The following is a 14,001-nucleotide window of genomic DNA, read 5'->3' on the forward strand; positions in this document are numbered from 1 at the left end:
CTCTGCCAATCTACCCTGCAGGAAAATTCCTTCCCGACCCCAAATATGGCGATCAGCTGAACCCCGAGCATGCGGGCAAGATTCTCCAGCCAGACCCTCCGGAAAATGTTCTCTATAACAACTTATAATATCCCATCATTGACCATTGTTACTAATTACCAGCGATGGCACGTTATTGACCTATTGACTAAAATCACGTTATCCCATCAAACCATCCCCTCCATAAACTTATCAAGCTTAATCTTAAAGCCAGAGAGGTCTTTCGCCCCCACTATTTCCCTCGGAAGGCTGTTCCAGAACTTCACCCCTCTGATGGTTAGAAACCTTCGTCTAATTTCAAGCCTAAACTTCCCGACGGCCAGTTTATATCCATTTGTATCTCCCTGCTCTGACCGCTAGACTGTTGGCTGTCAGATAAAAAGGCATCTATTGTACACTGATTTGTTGGGGATTATGAAGCAAGGGTGGTGCGATCCTTTTAAGCGTAAGAAGAATAGTTGTCTTCAGCACTAACCAGCATTTATACATCCTGTAAGTCGAGTATGTGCAGTTTCCAACAGTACATGAATGAAGGGAAGGGGGCTGAATGTTAGTCTCTTTAGTTAAAAACAAAACAAAAAACATGCAAACAAACTTCGTTTGGAGGAGGATCCATGTCTGATAGGTAAAATTTTGGCTGTGAAAATCCTTCATACTGTCCCTTGAAAGGTGAGTTATATTACTCCAGAAGTTAGAGCAATGCATCGCTCTGCAATGGCAGGCAGGGATCTCCGTTCCACTGAAAGAAAAACCTTGGGCTTTTCAAAGTGTGCGTGTCATTTTTTTTTTTTTTTTTTTCTTAAACCAAGGAAACTTCAGGTGCATCAGTTTTTAGTGATATCCCTGTGCACAGGGCCATTCTGTCTACTAGCCATCTGTGATCACCACCAGGAAACACTGCCTTGTTTCTTGGCTGCCTCCTTCCATCCCCATTTGTCTTCCGCTCAACCCCTGGCAAGGGCTGTAATTCATGCTGGTGGAGCGTAGCATGATCCGGTCAGGCATCAGTATGGCTGCCACATGCTCACCTTTGGAGCTGAGCTGGCAATGATCCGAGTCCTGATTCAGGACAGCACTTAGCATATGCTTTACATTAGGCATGTGTTTCAGTCCCATTGACTTCACTGGGGCGTAGGCGCATATTTAAGTGTGGCCCGGAATAGGGATGCTTTCTTCAGTCAAGCCCACAGTTAGTAATGCCAGTAATTCTAACTCAAGCGTGTCCAACCTCAAAGCAGAGCACAGCCCCCTTGCACCCAAGCAGGCTTAGTAGCTTGAGCTCTCCCAAGTTCATTTTCAGCATCTGCATAGCGCTTATGGTGCTTCCATGTTTTGTTTTGCTAGGAAAGTCCCTCTGGGAGCTGGTGCTGGAGCAGTTTGAAGATCTCCTTGTGCGCATTCTTCTCTTGGCTGCTGTTGTGTCATTTGTAAGTATCCTTGTCTCCTCTCTCTGTGTGTGATGCTCCCAAATAAACAAATACCAGTCAGCACTGTCTGTGCTCTAAAAGCAAAGATAGTGGTTGATGGCCCCTCTATGCACGTGCAAAGCTCCTGACTGTAGTGGAACTGATGCTGCATCAGGAAACGGGACTTGGGGGAAGTCTGTGCAGGTGAGTGAAAAGTACACAGAAAGGAGGTATGGGGTAGGACTGTCAGGCCCTCTCTTTGGAACCAAAGGACCAGCAGCAGCAAGATCTGCTGCAACCTCAGAGCTGCAGCAGCAGACATGGGACTCAGATAGCTAGGGGGCAGAGGATTCCTACCCCCAATATAAGTCTGCTGTGCCAAACCCACCATAGCGTAGGGGATAAAATTTAGCCCAAAAGAAGGTATGTCTAGAGAGTATAGCACTTTAATCAGAACAGGTTTATGGGATGCTCAGTGACTCTAGGTGCTTTACAAGGCAGTTATACCAGCAGTGCAGCGACTGTGCAGATAACTGACAATAGCTTGCCCCCAGCTTTGATATTAGGGAATATTGATCAAGCCATTCATGTTATCCCAAAATTTCCTGGGTTCTGTAAATTTCGCACTGAATTCTATTAGAGATGGGCAGAAGGACCTCAGGGGTATAAGTGCCACTAACTGAGCCACATGTTATATGTTCAGAGCCAATCCCAATAATATCCATGAAATTAGAAACTCTACAGCAGCTATGTACCTTGAAACTTGGCCATTACCAGGATGTCCCATTGAGTTTAATGATGATTTGGCAAATTTAAACCTTTGATCCAGATAATTCATGCTGAAAATTCATGTCAGACTTCTAAAAAGCCACAGCTGTTTAGCTGCATATGTTTCACAGTGTGCTGTAATAAGTTCCTTTCAAACTAGTTCAATAACTGCCCAGTTAGAAGACTGCGAGCGCTTTCATTTAACGTGGTATCGCTTTCTACTGTTCTTGCGGCTCTCTAGCTAGTTCCTGCAGAATAGCAACATACTGTGGTGTAGTGGGAGACCGTACAGTCTAGAGGACAAGGCACTGCACTGGGAGTCAGGAGACCCGGGCTATATATCCAGCTCAACCACTGACCTGCTGTCTTATCTTGGATAAAGCACTTCATCTTGATAGAGCCATTCATTTTAAGGCCAGAACAGACTACTGTGATCATCTGGTCTGGCCTCCTGCTCCTGCATAAACTTCCCTGAAATAATTCCTGCTTCAAGTCCTGTTAGCTGTGGTTGGACTCAAGAATATCTTTTAGAAAAACACACTCTTGATTTTAAAATGTCCAGTGATGGAGAATCCACCACAACCTTTGGTAAGTTGTTCCAGTGGAAATTTATCTTCACTGTTAAAAAAAAATGGTGCCTTATTTTTAGTTTGAATGTATCTAGCTTCAACTTGCACCCATTGGATCTTGTTCTACTTTTGTCTGCTAGATTGAAGAGTCCTCTGTTAACAAATTTCTGTTCCCCATGTGGGTATTTGTACACTGTGATCAAGTCAGCCCCAGTTGAATTTGAGATCGCATTGTGCTAGATGCTGTACAAGCAAAATAAAATACCGTGCCTACCCAAAGAGTGGACAATCTCAACTGCATGCAGTTCAGGAAATATCATTATAAAGCGTGAATACAGCACAAAAGAGCTATAATCAGTAGGAATTTTAACAGGAGTGTTAAAATCCATGTGCTGGAGGAGCCACAGCAGAAAGTTATTTTGAGTTGCTCTGCACTTAAGTTAAGCTTGTCCCGTCCTCCCTCTGCCTTCGCCTCTCCCTCCTCTTCCCCCCGCCCGCTGGAAGTTCAAGCCCTTTATATTGACAGATCCAAGAATATGAGCTGCTCTGATGAGTGAGCATGGCAGGCAAATCAGTACATTTATTTAACCACGTGAATGTAGAATTAATGTAAAAGCATGTTTTTGAATAGGTGTTGAACAAGAGTAAAGGAGGATAGGATGTGTGTTTAAAGTAGTAGGCAAAGTTGCAACCAAAGGTCGGTTAATATGCAAAGAGACACAAATGACATGAATAGATGTGGTAGTTTTTGTGACAGCTGCAGAGGTTCTGCATTCTCTAAAGTTCCAATTTAGCAATGCATTTAAGCATATTGTCACTGTAAGTATGTGCTTAAGTGCTTTGCTGTTTGGGGCCTGAGCAGCCTGCCACTGAAGTCATTTGGGCAATCTCAGTTTTGAACCACTGAGTCTCAACTTTTTTCTCTTCATTGTTATCTTTTAATGGTCTCTTGTCCATTAAAACTTCCTTTTGCAGGCCATTAGCCTTGTGTGCAGACTCCAAGGCTAAGACAGAAAAAGCGCCTATAATCCTGTCGCGTACACAGATTTTCCCCTTATTTCTTGCTAAAAGTTCTAAGTTACTGCATGAAAAGATCATAAGATTGTATTTAGCATCTCCCATTGAGCCCAGGTGTTGCTTAGTAGGTGATGTTCTGCTGCAAGGCATGTGTAAGAAACTAAATTCAGCTTCCCTTGTGAGTTGCGTGAAAACCGTTTCATCTAGAATGGGTACAATTAGCCACGGAGAGTTGGTCTTCACTGCAGAGTTAACCTGGGCTCTTACTTGGTGGTTGTCCCTAACCAAGCTTCTGTCCCCACACAAAAACTCCTGACTTGAGTTTGGTGATGCTTTCAACCTGGGCTAGCTGGCTATCCTGGGCTATAGGCAAAGCCTGAATGCTGCTTTTCACTCTGGCTGGTAACTAGTGGGGAGACAGGCTAAACCAGTCGAGTGATGATGGTCCTTCAGTGCCTTCTCACAATTCCCCCTGTATGCCCAGAAGAACAGACAAGTTCTCCCACAATTCGTTAGGAAAGAATCGTATTGCAGCTCAGCTTACTGAAGTGCTAAGAACCAAGGGATGTACCCCCAGAAGGCCTCGTGACACGTAGGGGAAGTACAGAGCCTCTGTGGCCTCACTAACTTAAATGTAGCGTTATAGTGTGGCTGCTCACATCTGGGCTAAGCTGGCCTGGGTGCCCTGATCCACGTGCCAAGAGTTAACTCTGCAGTGAAGACATCCTTAGTGCCAGGAAAAGCGTGCATGGGACAAAAAGAATGGAGGGTTGATCTGATCTTCTGCATAGCAGAAGATTCAATGACTTGTTCCGTTCTTCTATTCCAGAGTGTCAGGAATCTAGAAGGATGAGTGGACTGCATTTTTGGAAGGGTAGGAAAGTAGTAGTATGGGGAAATCTTTGAAGCTTTACTTGTATACCTAAAAGAACATTTTATTATTATTATTATTTTTGGTGAACAGACATTTTCATGATGTTGTGTGTGAACCTCTTTTTAAGTTGAATGAAGGGGTGGAAGTGGGCTGTTTCTCCTTGAAGAGCTGTCTATTGGAAGAGAGGGTGAAAGGATTTAGGACTGGGGGGAATGGACAGGGATTCCAGGTATTATGGAGCTCTGTAGGGGAGAGAGACAGAAAAGACTGTTAGGGATGCACCTTGGGCGTAGTGGAAAGAGATGAACAGAGTGATTGGGTGCTGGACTTTGGGTCCCTGTGGGGAGATGCAGAGCTATTCTGCTGTTTCTCCCAACTAGCTGGATCAGAAGGGCCTGTGGAGCTCCAGCTCTGGTACATTAAAGGCTTGAGTGGCTTTCTGAAGAAGAGGGATCTAGAGGGAGGGATGTGAAGCCTGGCTGAGAAAATGCCCTTTTTTATGTTGGCAAGTACAATCCTGCGGCAGGGCTGTAGTTAAGTACACAGGCAGAGTGCAAGAAAGAGGGTGAGGCTTATTTTTAAACAATACCCGCTGGTGTGATGATGTGGGAACTCTGCCTGTTCAAAGGTTGTGTGGGTTATTGGAGGTGAGACAGGGAACTTCTTATATAAGTGAAGCTTATTTTAAAATTCCACATATTAATCAACATTCCGATCTAAACAGCAGGGACCGAATCCATGCGTTTGTCTGTATCAAGGAAGGAGGAGTCCTGAAATTGTTTACAAAATCTGTTAGTTTGGACCCTCTTGCTTTGAAATAACGCCTCTCTCTTGACAGTTTAATGTCTGGGTGTCTCAAAGCCACTTTACTGCTAGTCAGAGGCATTACATTTTTAATTAAAAAATCCAGCGTTTTACATTATTTTTCTCCAGCTAGATTCTTGAGTTGGAATTTCAGCATTATGCCATCGTGTGTAGGAGTTGCTCTTATACCTGCTGTTAGCTTAGTCGAGCCTGTTCTGTTTAAAGAGCCTATTGATGCCAAAGTCATGAGTGAATGAGAGTTTGAGATATTGAAGCAAACTCTACCGTCTCACTGTTTGTGAATTTTGTCCTATTAGGAAAGGGATTTAATGGCATGGCTGAGTCTAATGCTATTTGGAATGTATACATTTGTCTTCTCTTGAAACCGCTACTGCAGAAAATGTTGATATCAGCCAAGAAGCCCTAACTGCAATTGGGGTCCCATTGTGGCACAAATGCATAGTAAGACAGTCCCTGTTCTGAAGAGCTTGTATAGACAAGACATCAAAGGGTGGGAGCAGAAACTGTGGCACAGATGAGGGAAGTGACCTGTCGCAGAGCTGGGACTAAAACCTAGGTCGTCTCTCTCTCTCTCTCTTCTGTCTTGTCCACTAAACAATGTGCCTCCCCAAAATCTAGGATGTAATTTACTTGACACCAATACCAAAATGTAGTATTTAATTGCTCTATACCTTAATATGGTGCGTATTTTTGAGGATTTCAGTGAGGAAATGTAGATTCTAGAGGATGTATGAATGGCTTTCTTCATCCATAGATCCCAAATCACTTTAGAAAGATGGGTATGTAGATCATCTCCACCTTAGAGATGAGGAAGCGTCTTGCTGCTAGAGAAAAGAATTTTTAGACTGATTCTGGGCACCCACAATGTAGCTCGATGTCTGTGGATCATGACAGATTTTCTTTAATGACAGCTATGGTGGGGCCATGTGCCTTTCAAGTTGAGATTTCAGCTGTCACTACAAGTGATCCTCTGAAAGCTTGGCAGGCTTATCTGACCTCACCCAAACTTGTTTGGGCGTGCAAGGAGATCCCATGGTTTAGCAGTTCGATCAGGGCACAAGAAGTCAGAACAACTCGGTTCTGTTCCTGGTTCTGCTCTGACTTGCTGAGAGATCTTGGGAAGTCGCTTCACTTCTTTGCTGCAATTTCCCTCCTCCAGTGAGGGTATTGTAAAGTGCTGCAGGGCACTGTCAATGTGCAAAATATTGTTTGTTCAAAATTGAGATGGCAGCCTTATGACAACAGGTTTTTCGGTGAGATTTCTAGTACTTCCTGGACAGCTTGGAAACACCCCCATAACAGCTTGTGTGGGCAATTTTGGCACAGAAATGAAAAATGGGAGCGCTGGGTGGATTTGGTTTGGGTTTGAGTTTTGGGAGAAGGATTTAGAGTTGGTTGGTTGTTAGCTCTACCTATCACCTTTCTTCTCAGCAAGACTGGTACATCTTTAATAAGAGTCTCTTCTCTCTCCACTCTTCTCCCCCCCCCCCCCCCCCGCTGTATTTAATTTTTCAATGGAAAGCTTAAAAGCCTGTGTTTATTTGCCGGGGTTTAATGTTGATTCATTTGCAACTCCTCTTGCCAGATGCAAAGTGTACTCTGTAACTGAGGCATGTATGCAAACTCGCCCTGGCAGTTTACACATCCTGAAGCTTTACTAATGTGTAACCATCCTCCCAGTGACCTCTCCCACATCTGTTGTTCTGAACAAATATATAGTGAATCAGCACAAAGTCCATACATTAGTATAGCAGTTGGTCTATACAACACAGTAATCTGAATGCTGGCGCTCTTGCTGACTCACTTGCTATCAATGACACGTAGGCTATGTCTACACTACACAGCTTTTAGCAACGTGGATGTGTCGGTGGCACTAAAAGTCACGCAATGTAGCCGCTGTTTGTCGGCTCTCCTGCCGACAAAAAACTTCTACCCCAATGAGTGGCGTTTGCGTTGTCGGCAAAGGTGCTGTTCACACTGACACTTGTTGCGGCAAAACTTTTTTGTCTTTTGGGGGGGGGGGTTAACACCTCTGAAAGACAAAAGTTTTGTCGTTCAATTGCCAGTTAGACATGGCCTTAGAAACTATATCACTGATTCTCAACATATTAGTGGTGCCTGGTACTGTACTGTGCCACTGATTTCACATACTTTCAGTGGTGCCTAGAAACTACAGTGTTGGCTGCACTAGAAATGTCTAATATCACAAACCTTTTAGATGCTCTCTGGATAGTATGTTCTTGCCTGTGGAAAAATACACGTGGCTATCTCTTTAAGGCATGTTGTCAGGCCAGATTTGCCTCCACATTTAGATTGAGCTTTAGAAAACCTGCTCTTGTGATTAACTTTGGTGTGTGTTTGTTTGTTCTTTTATGGTGGTTCTTTCTTTGAATGCAGAAAACGCCTGTGTTAAGAGAATGATGTGCAGGTTAGGCAACTATATCCTGCTCTGTTGCACTTATTTGGTTTTGCTGCTGAATAAGGGACTTTCCTGTAAAGACTCCAGGTGGCATGTCTGAAAAGCTAAAGCAGTCATAGGGTCTCAGGACCTGACTTTGAGAGAGATTGCACGCACAAAAGTGCGTGTCCATTTGCATGCTTAATTTGTACCTGTGACTGCCTATGTGGTGGCAGCAATTGCACATGCCAGTGACCACATCCAGCTGGTAATCTGCATGTGCAGTACTTGAAAACCAATCCTGACGTTTGGGATTCTGAATGACAGAGTTTCTCTGAAACCTACACACAGTGCTGGGGATTTTAGTTGGACTTTCAGCTTTGGCCCTCATCTTCCTTGCTTCAGTCAGCTAAACTCCAGGCTTTTGTAAAATCAAGGCAATGAGGGGTGTGTGTGTGTGAGAGAGAGAGAGGCTGATGTAACTGGAAGGGAACTCTGTAAACATAACACGGATGTCACAGCTACTTCCTTGAGGTATAATCACTAATTCAGTGTCCCTCTGCTCTCAAAGGTGCTTGATTCTCAGGCATTTGTTTAGTTAAACACAAATGATTACACATCTGGATGTACTATCTTGGTCATCAAAGCAGGAAAGGACAGCGAGTTGTGAACTCGTGTTCTGACTCCTAAACGGCCTCTGACTGATTTCAATGCCATGCCTATTAGGGACCCTTCTCTCCCAGTCTCTGATGGAAATCACCTGACTCCCTTTACTAGATTCTCAGCTCCGATGAGTATGGGGACCATGCTACATATACAGCTCCACTTTCCTTAGTGGACAGTTGCCTTACGTCCCCAGCTACCTCGTGAATTGGTTTGCTGGTTTGAACATAATAGCAGAGCCCAGAGTCATGCACCAGAGTTATTTACTGGCTGAGACGGGGAGGGAGGGCGGGTTATGCATAGATGTGGAAGGAACAGATTTTAATCAGTATATATCAAGGTTCCTTGATTTCTCTCTTCAAAACCCAAGGGGGGAAAAGTTCCATAGCTGCTAATCAAGAGTACAGAGAGGGAAATGTAGAAAAATTTATTATGTTGTACTTGGTAAATACTTGGTGACTTACCCAACCCTGGCTCAGGCTGAAGTTAAAAGGAGTCTTTCCATCAACTTCAGTGGGCTCTGGATCAAGCCCATGTTGTTGTCAGTGCTATCTTTCTCATGTGAGAAATCTCATGTAAAATAGAACTTTGAGATGCTATTATTTCTGAATCCTGACTTGCATCGTCATAACATTTTGAATAAGAAGCTTTTAGTGCCTTTATCTTATTTTCTGCTAGTGCAAAACCTTAAGTGGATAAAGAGAGAATCTAGGGGGAAAATAAACAGATCTGATGGAATTCATTGAAAATAACCCATACAATATTGATTCCTTCCAAGCCCAAACATAGGTCAGTGAAGCATAACATGAGCCATTCATGAGCTGGTGAGCTAACAAACTGGTTTCCAGTCCACTTGAATAAGCAACCATCTGACAAATCTCCTACCATCTCCCACCTTCTCTGCTTTGTCATTTTTTAATAACGGCATTCCATATCAGCCGGTAATTGTCTCGTGAAAATGACATGTTATCATGCCACACAACAGGCGAGCAAATCCTGGGCAGCTGCGTTTTAAGCCTGACTTTGCACCTCAGGACTGCTGGCAAGAAAACCAGTTTGCCTTGTAATTGTCCTTCAGCAGTTCTAGGTGGGGCTGGTTTCTAATAGGAGGAATTGCAGATGGACTCCCTCCCGAAAGATCAACATGGGAGTGGGAACTGCTGATACATACATGCCTTTGAACAAGCTGATATTTGAATGCTTTATAGTGTTGTTGTGGCAGTGCTGTGATCTTGGCGTACAAATGCTTTGACAAGCAGCTCAAGGGAGTGAAAATATGGGCATGAGGGATTTTTTTTTTACAGCCGCACTTGTGCTTTTCTCACCTGGTCATCTGATTCATAGCTCTGGGTGCCTCAGGGCTGTAAAACACTAATCCAATTCAGCAAGCTACTTCGGCAGGAGCTTAACTTTAAGCACCTGAGTGGTCCCGTTATATTGACTGCAGTGCAAGCAATCGTGTGTTTGCAGTTTAAGCACATGCTCAGATACCTTGCTGAACCAAGGCGTTTAACACTAATGGCATTCACACCCATGATGAAGGGCCTAATCCAAAGCCCAGGGAAGGCAAAGGAAGGACTGCCTCAGCCTTCAGTGGTTTGAGTGATGCCCTAAACAGCTAGCGGTTCCTAGTTACACTGTGTCTTGCCACCCTGCAGATTCTGGCCTGGTTTGAAGAAGGTGAAGAGATCACTACTGCATTTGTAGAGCCAGTTGTCATCATGCTGATTCTCCTAGCCAATGCTGTTGTGGGGGTGTGGCAGGTACGTAACCGCTTTTGTCTCTCTTCTTTAATTCCTACAAGCACTGAGGTTTGTTTGGGAGCAGTGGAACTATTGGCCGGGCGCCTGGAACTGTACAACCTGCATGACACAAACGGAAGCTCATGAGTTGGAACCATGTGCTAGGTTTGCACTGCAGAGTTAACTCGAGTTCCATACAATCCAATTTACTCTCTTTCGAGCTAGCCAAGCCCAAGTGAGAATGGTTACACTGTGAAATAACACTCAAGCTGCACAGTGGTCTTCACTAAAGCTGTGGCCTTTACCCCCTCTCGAGCCAGCCAACTCGAGGCAAAAGCACCAGCATACTCACATGAAAGGGACTCAGGTGAGCGGTAATACTTGAGTTATAACTCGAGTTAATTCTGCAGTGAAGACAAGCCTGTGGTGAGGGAAGTATTGTGCGGCTGTCAAAAATAAAAATAAGACTGTGGAGCATTGGGGGAATGAAGGGAGAAATTCTGGTAAGGAAAACGTGAACCCGACTTGAGGTTGATGAAAGCAGGCTTTTAATTGCCAAACAGTAATGAAAATGAGGAGCCAGACTCAGCTGGAGCTTGGTCTGCACAAGGGAGAAAGTCCCCCAAAAAACAAACAAAACGCCCCAGTGCTGAGAACAGTGTGTTCCGTTGCCAGGTATTGGCAAAGTTGGTAACTAATGAGTAGGGCATAGACCCTGTGCTGGTGAATTCTCCCCGTTGAGCTCACTTTAAAAAAAAAAAATCATCCATGAGAACTTTACAAGGATATAAAATGTCATCCTGAATAAAAATAGAATAAGAGTGACATTTACGATATGTAATCTTTATTTTGTCATCCCTTAATCTTTATTTGGCAATTTGTATAGTTTGAAGTTTGGGATGTCACACTTATTTACCACTAGGTTATACACCACTTATCTCTTGGAAGTGGCCAAATGCATTTTCATTAAGCAAACTACTTAATGCGCCCCCAACTGAAGTAGCATTCATTATCAGATGCTTTCATTTGCCTGTTGCTTCCTGGAACATCTTGCAAGATAGCATCCATTCTGATTAAGTGGAGGACACTAAGGTCTTTTTTTACTTAATATTTTAAAGCTGCTGTTTAACTTAGTTTCAAGTTTATTTGAGATATTCTAATTGCTGCATCCAGTGCTCAGTGGTGCTGCAAGTTAAGCCTAAATGTGTCTGGGTAGAAAATCCCTATTCTTAAGAGCAAGACACGATTAGGCTGACGGATCATTTGTTCTAGGTGTTTTTCCCCCCAAGATCCTGTTGTTCCATTTTGACGTAGTTCCAAAATACTAATGCTCCTTTGTATGTTCAGAACACTTCCCATGGAAGAACCTCAAAGCGTTTTCCAAACACTCGCTCACTAAGGTCCACGACTGTAGTGCTCTAGGCAAGCATTAACCCTTATGTCACAGATAGGGAAACTGAGGCAAGACTGGGTTCAATGACTTTTTCCTATGGTCTCAGAGTGAGTCCACAGCAGAGTTCAGTCTAGAAATCAGAAATCCTGAGACTCCGTTGTTCTAACCATTAACAACTCTACCAGTTCCTCTCAGATGGTTCCATGCCCCTTTGCCTCTGGCACATCCAAGACTCATCACAAAATGTAGTACTTCATATACTGCTTTGAAGCCATTCGCTACCCCTCCCCATCTGACGTAGGTAAACATGTTTCCCTTTAGCCATGGGGACAATGAGGCATAGCAAGGTTAAATGACCTGCCCAATACCACAAGATAAATCGACTTCAAAGCCAAGATTAGAATTCAGGAGTTCCTGGCTCCCAGTCCCTTGTTCACACAACTAGTTCATACCTCTGTCTAGGCAGCTGAATAGGGGAAGGGCTGATTATCAACAGCTACCCCCCCCACCGCCACCACCATGCCTCATCACCATCTAAACGGTACAACTGCCTGAAGCTCTGCTCCACGCTGTGTTTACAGGAGAGAAATGCGGAGAGTGCTATCGAAGCCTTAAAGGAATACGAGCCAGAAATGGGAAAAGTGATCCGTGCCGACAGGAACGGAGTCCAGAGGATCCGGGCTCGAGATATTGTTCCTGGGGATATTGTGGAAGTGGCAGGTATGCCAATGATCTCTTCTCTCTCTTCCCCCCCCTCCCCCCCAATCTCCTTGGCTGTATGCATAGGTATGACAACATCTTGCTGGGCTATGGGTTAGTTCTAAACTAACCCCAACCCTGAGTGAGTTTAGAACTGAACTGAAAATGCGGCGAAACTCAACCATCACCCTGGTTCTTTAGTTTTGAGCAACTTTTGTTTGAAGCAGCCTTGTCACGGAATAGTGAGCTGAAACCGGCACCGCTCCAGCATTGTGTGCTGGCTTAAACTGAATATCCAGCACTGTGCTGACTCTGCTCGTCTGAAGTAAGTTAGGCTTTGGTCTGCATGGCTTTCCATGAAAGAAAATGGTCTCTCTTAAGGGTTGTGGGATAACAGTAGCCATCTTGGGGTGGAAAATGAAGCCCTCATGTGTGCTTTTATTTTTGCATGTCTAAATTCAAAGCATGCTAAGACTGGGGAGGAGAGATGAAGAAGAGACCGCTGAATGATAGTGGACATCCAGTTAGACATGAGCTTGCAATGGTATGTGGTACCAAAAGGTGCTAGTAGGACTTTAGGCTGCAGACACAGAGGCATTGCACCAGGAAGCAAAGGTGTGAGAGTTGTTCTCCATGTGGCTCTGGGGAGGCCGCACCTGGAGTAATAATACTTAGATCTTAGATCCCTGAGCTCTGTTCAAGGGAAGATGAGTATCATTATCCTTGTTTTACAATTGGGGAACTGGACACAGAGAGGTGAAGTGGCTTGTCCAAAGTTAGGGAATATAGAACCCAAGTATCTTGACTCCCAGTCCAGACCCGTATCCATAAGAACATAAGCTGTCATGGGATAACAAGGAAGGTCCTCTCATGGATTGGTAACTGGTTAAAAGATAGGAAACAAAGGGTAGGAATAAATGGTTAGTTTTCAGAATGGAGAGAGGTAAATAGTGGTGTCCCCCAGGGGTCTGTACTGGGCCCAGTCATATTCAACATATTCATAAATGATCTGGAAAAAGGGGTAAACAGTGAGGTGGCAAAATTTGCAGATGATACAAAACTCTCAAGATAGTTAAGTTCCAGGAAGACTGCGAAGAGTTACAAAGGGCTCTCACAAAACTGGGTGACTGGGCAACAAAATGGCAGATGACATTCAGTGTTGATAAATGCAAAGTAATGCACATTGGAAAACGTAATCCCAACTATATGTATAAAATGATGGAGTCTAAATTAGCTGTTACCACTCAAGAAAGAGATCTTGGAGTCATTGTGGATAGTTCTCTGAAAACATCCACTCAACGTGCAGCAGCAGTTCAAAAAGCAGACAGAATGTTGGGAACCATTAAGAAAGGGATAGATAATAAGACAGAAAATATCATATTGCCTCTATATAAATCCATGGTATGCCCACATCTTGAATGCTGCGTGCAGATGTGGTCACCCCATCTCAAAAAAGATGCATTGGAATTGGAAAAGGTACAGAGAAGGGCAACAAAAATTATTAGGGGTATGAAACGGCTTCCATATGAGGAGAGATTAATAAGACTGGGACTTTTCAGCTTGGAAAAGAGATGATTAAGGGGGGATATGATAGAGGTCTATAAAATC

At 43.9% G+C, this 14,001-nt stretch overlaps 1 protein-coding gene across 2 annotated transcripts in view; it reads left to right on the forward strand.

Moving 5' to 3' along the window:
* The window catches only part of ATP2A3 (ATPase sarcoplasmic/endoplasmic reticulum Ca2+ transporting 3), a 135,548-nt gene that overhangs the window by 46,812 nt on the left and 74,735 nt on the right, over nucleotides 1-14,001 (forward strand). For both annotated transcript variants that reach the window (XM_065418464.1, XM_065418463.1), the window contains exons 3-5: nucleotides 1,384-1,466; nucleotides 10,218-10,322; nucleotides 12,276-12,414. In XM_065418464.1, the coding sequence (XP_065274536.1) occupies nucleotides 1,384-1,466; nucleotides 10,218-10,322; nucleotides 12,276-12,414 (327 nt within the window). The remainder of the gene's footprint in view (nucleotides 1-1,383; nucleotides 1,467-10,217; nucleotides 10,323-12,275; nucleotides 12,415-14,001) is intronic.

The sequence above is a fragment of the Emys orbicularis genome, chromosome 17, assembly GCF_028017835.1.
Source record: "Emys orbicularis isolate rEmyOrb1 chromosome 17, rEmyOrb1.hap1, whole genome shotgun sequence".
Lineage (NCBI taxonomy): Eukaryota > Metazoa > Chordata > Testudines > Emydidae > Emys > Emys orbicularis.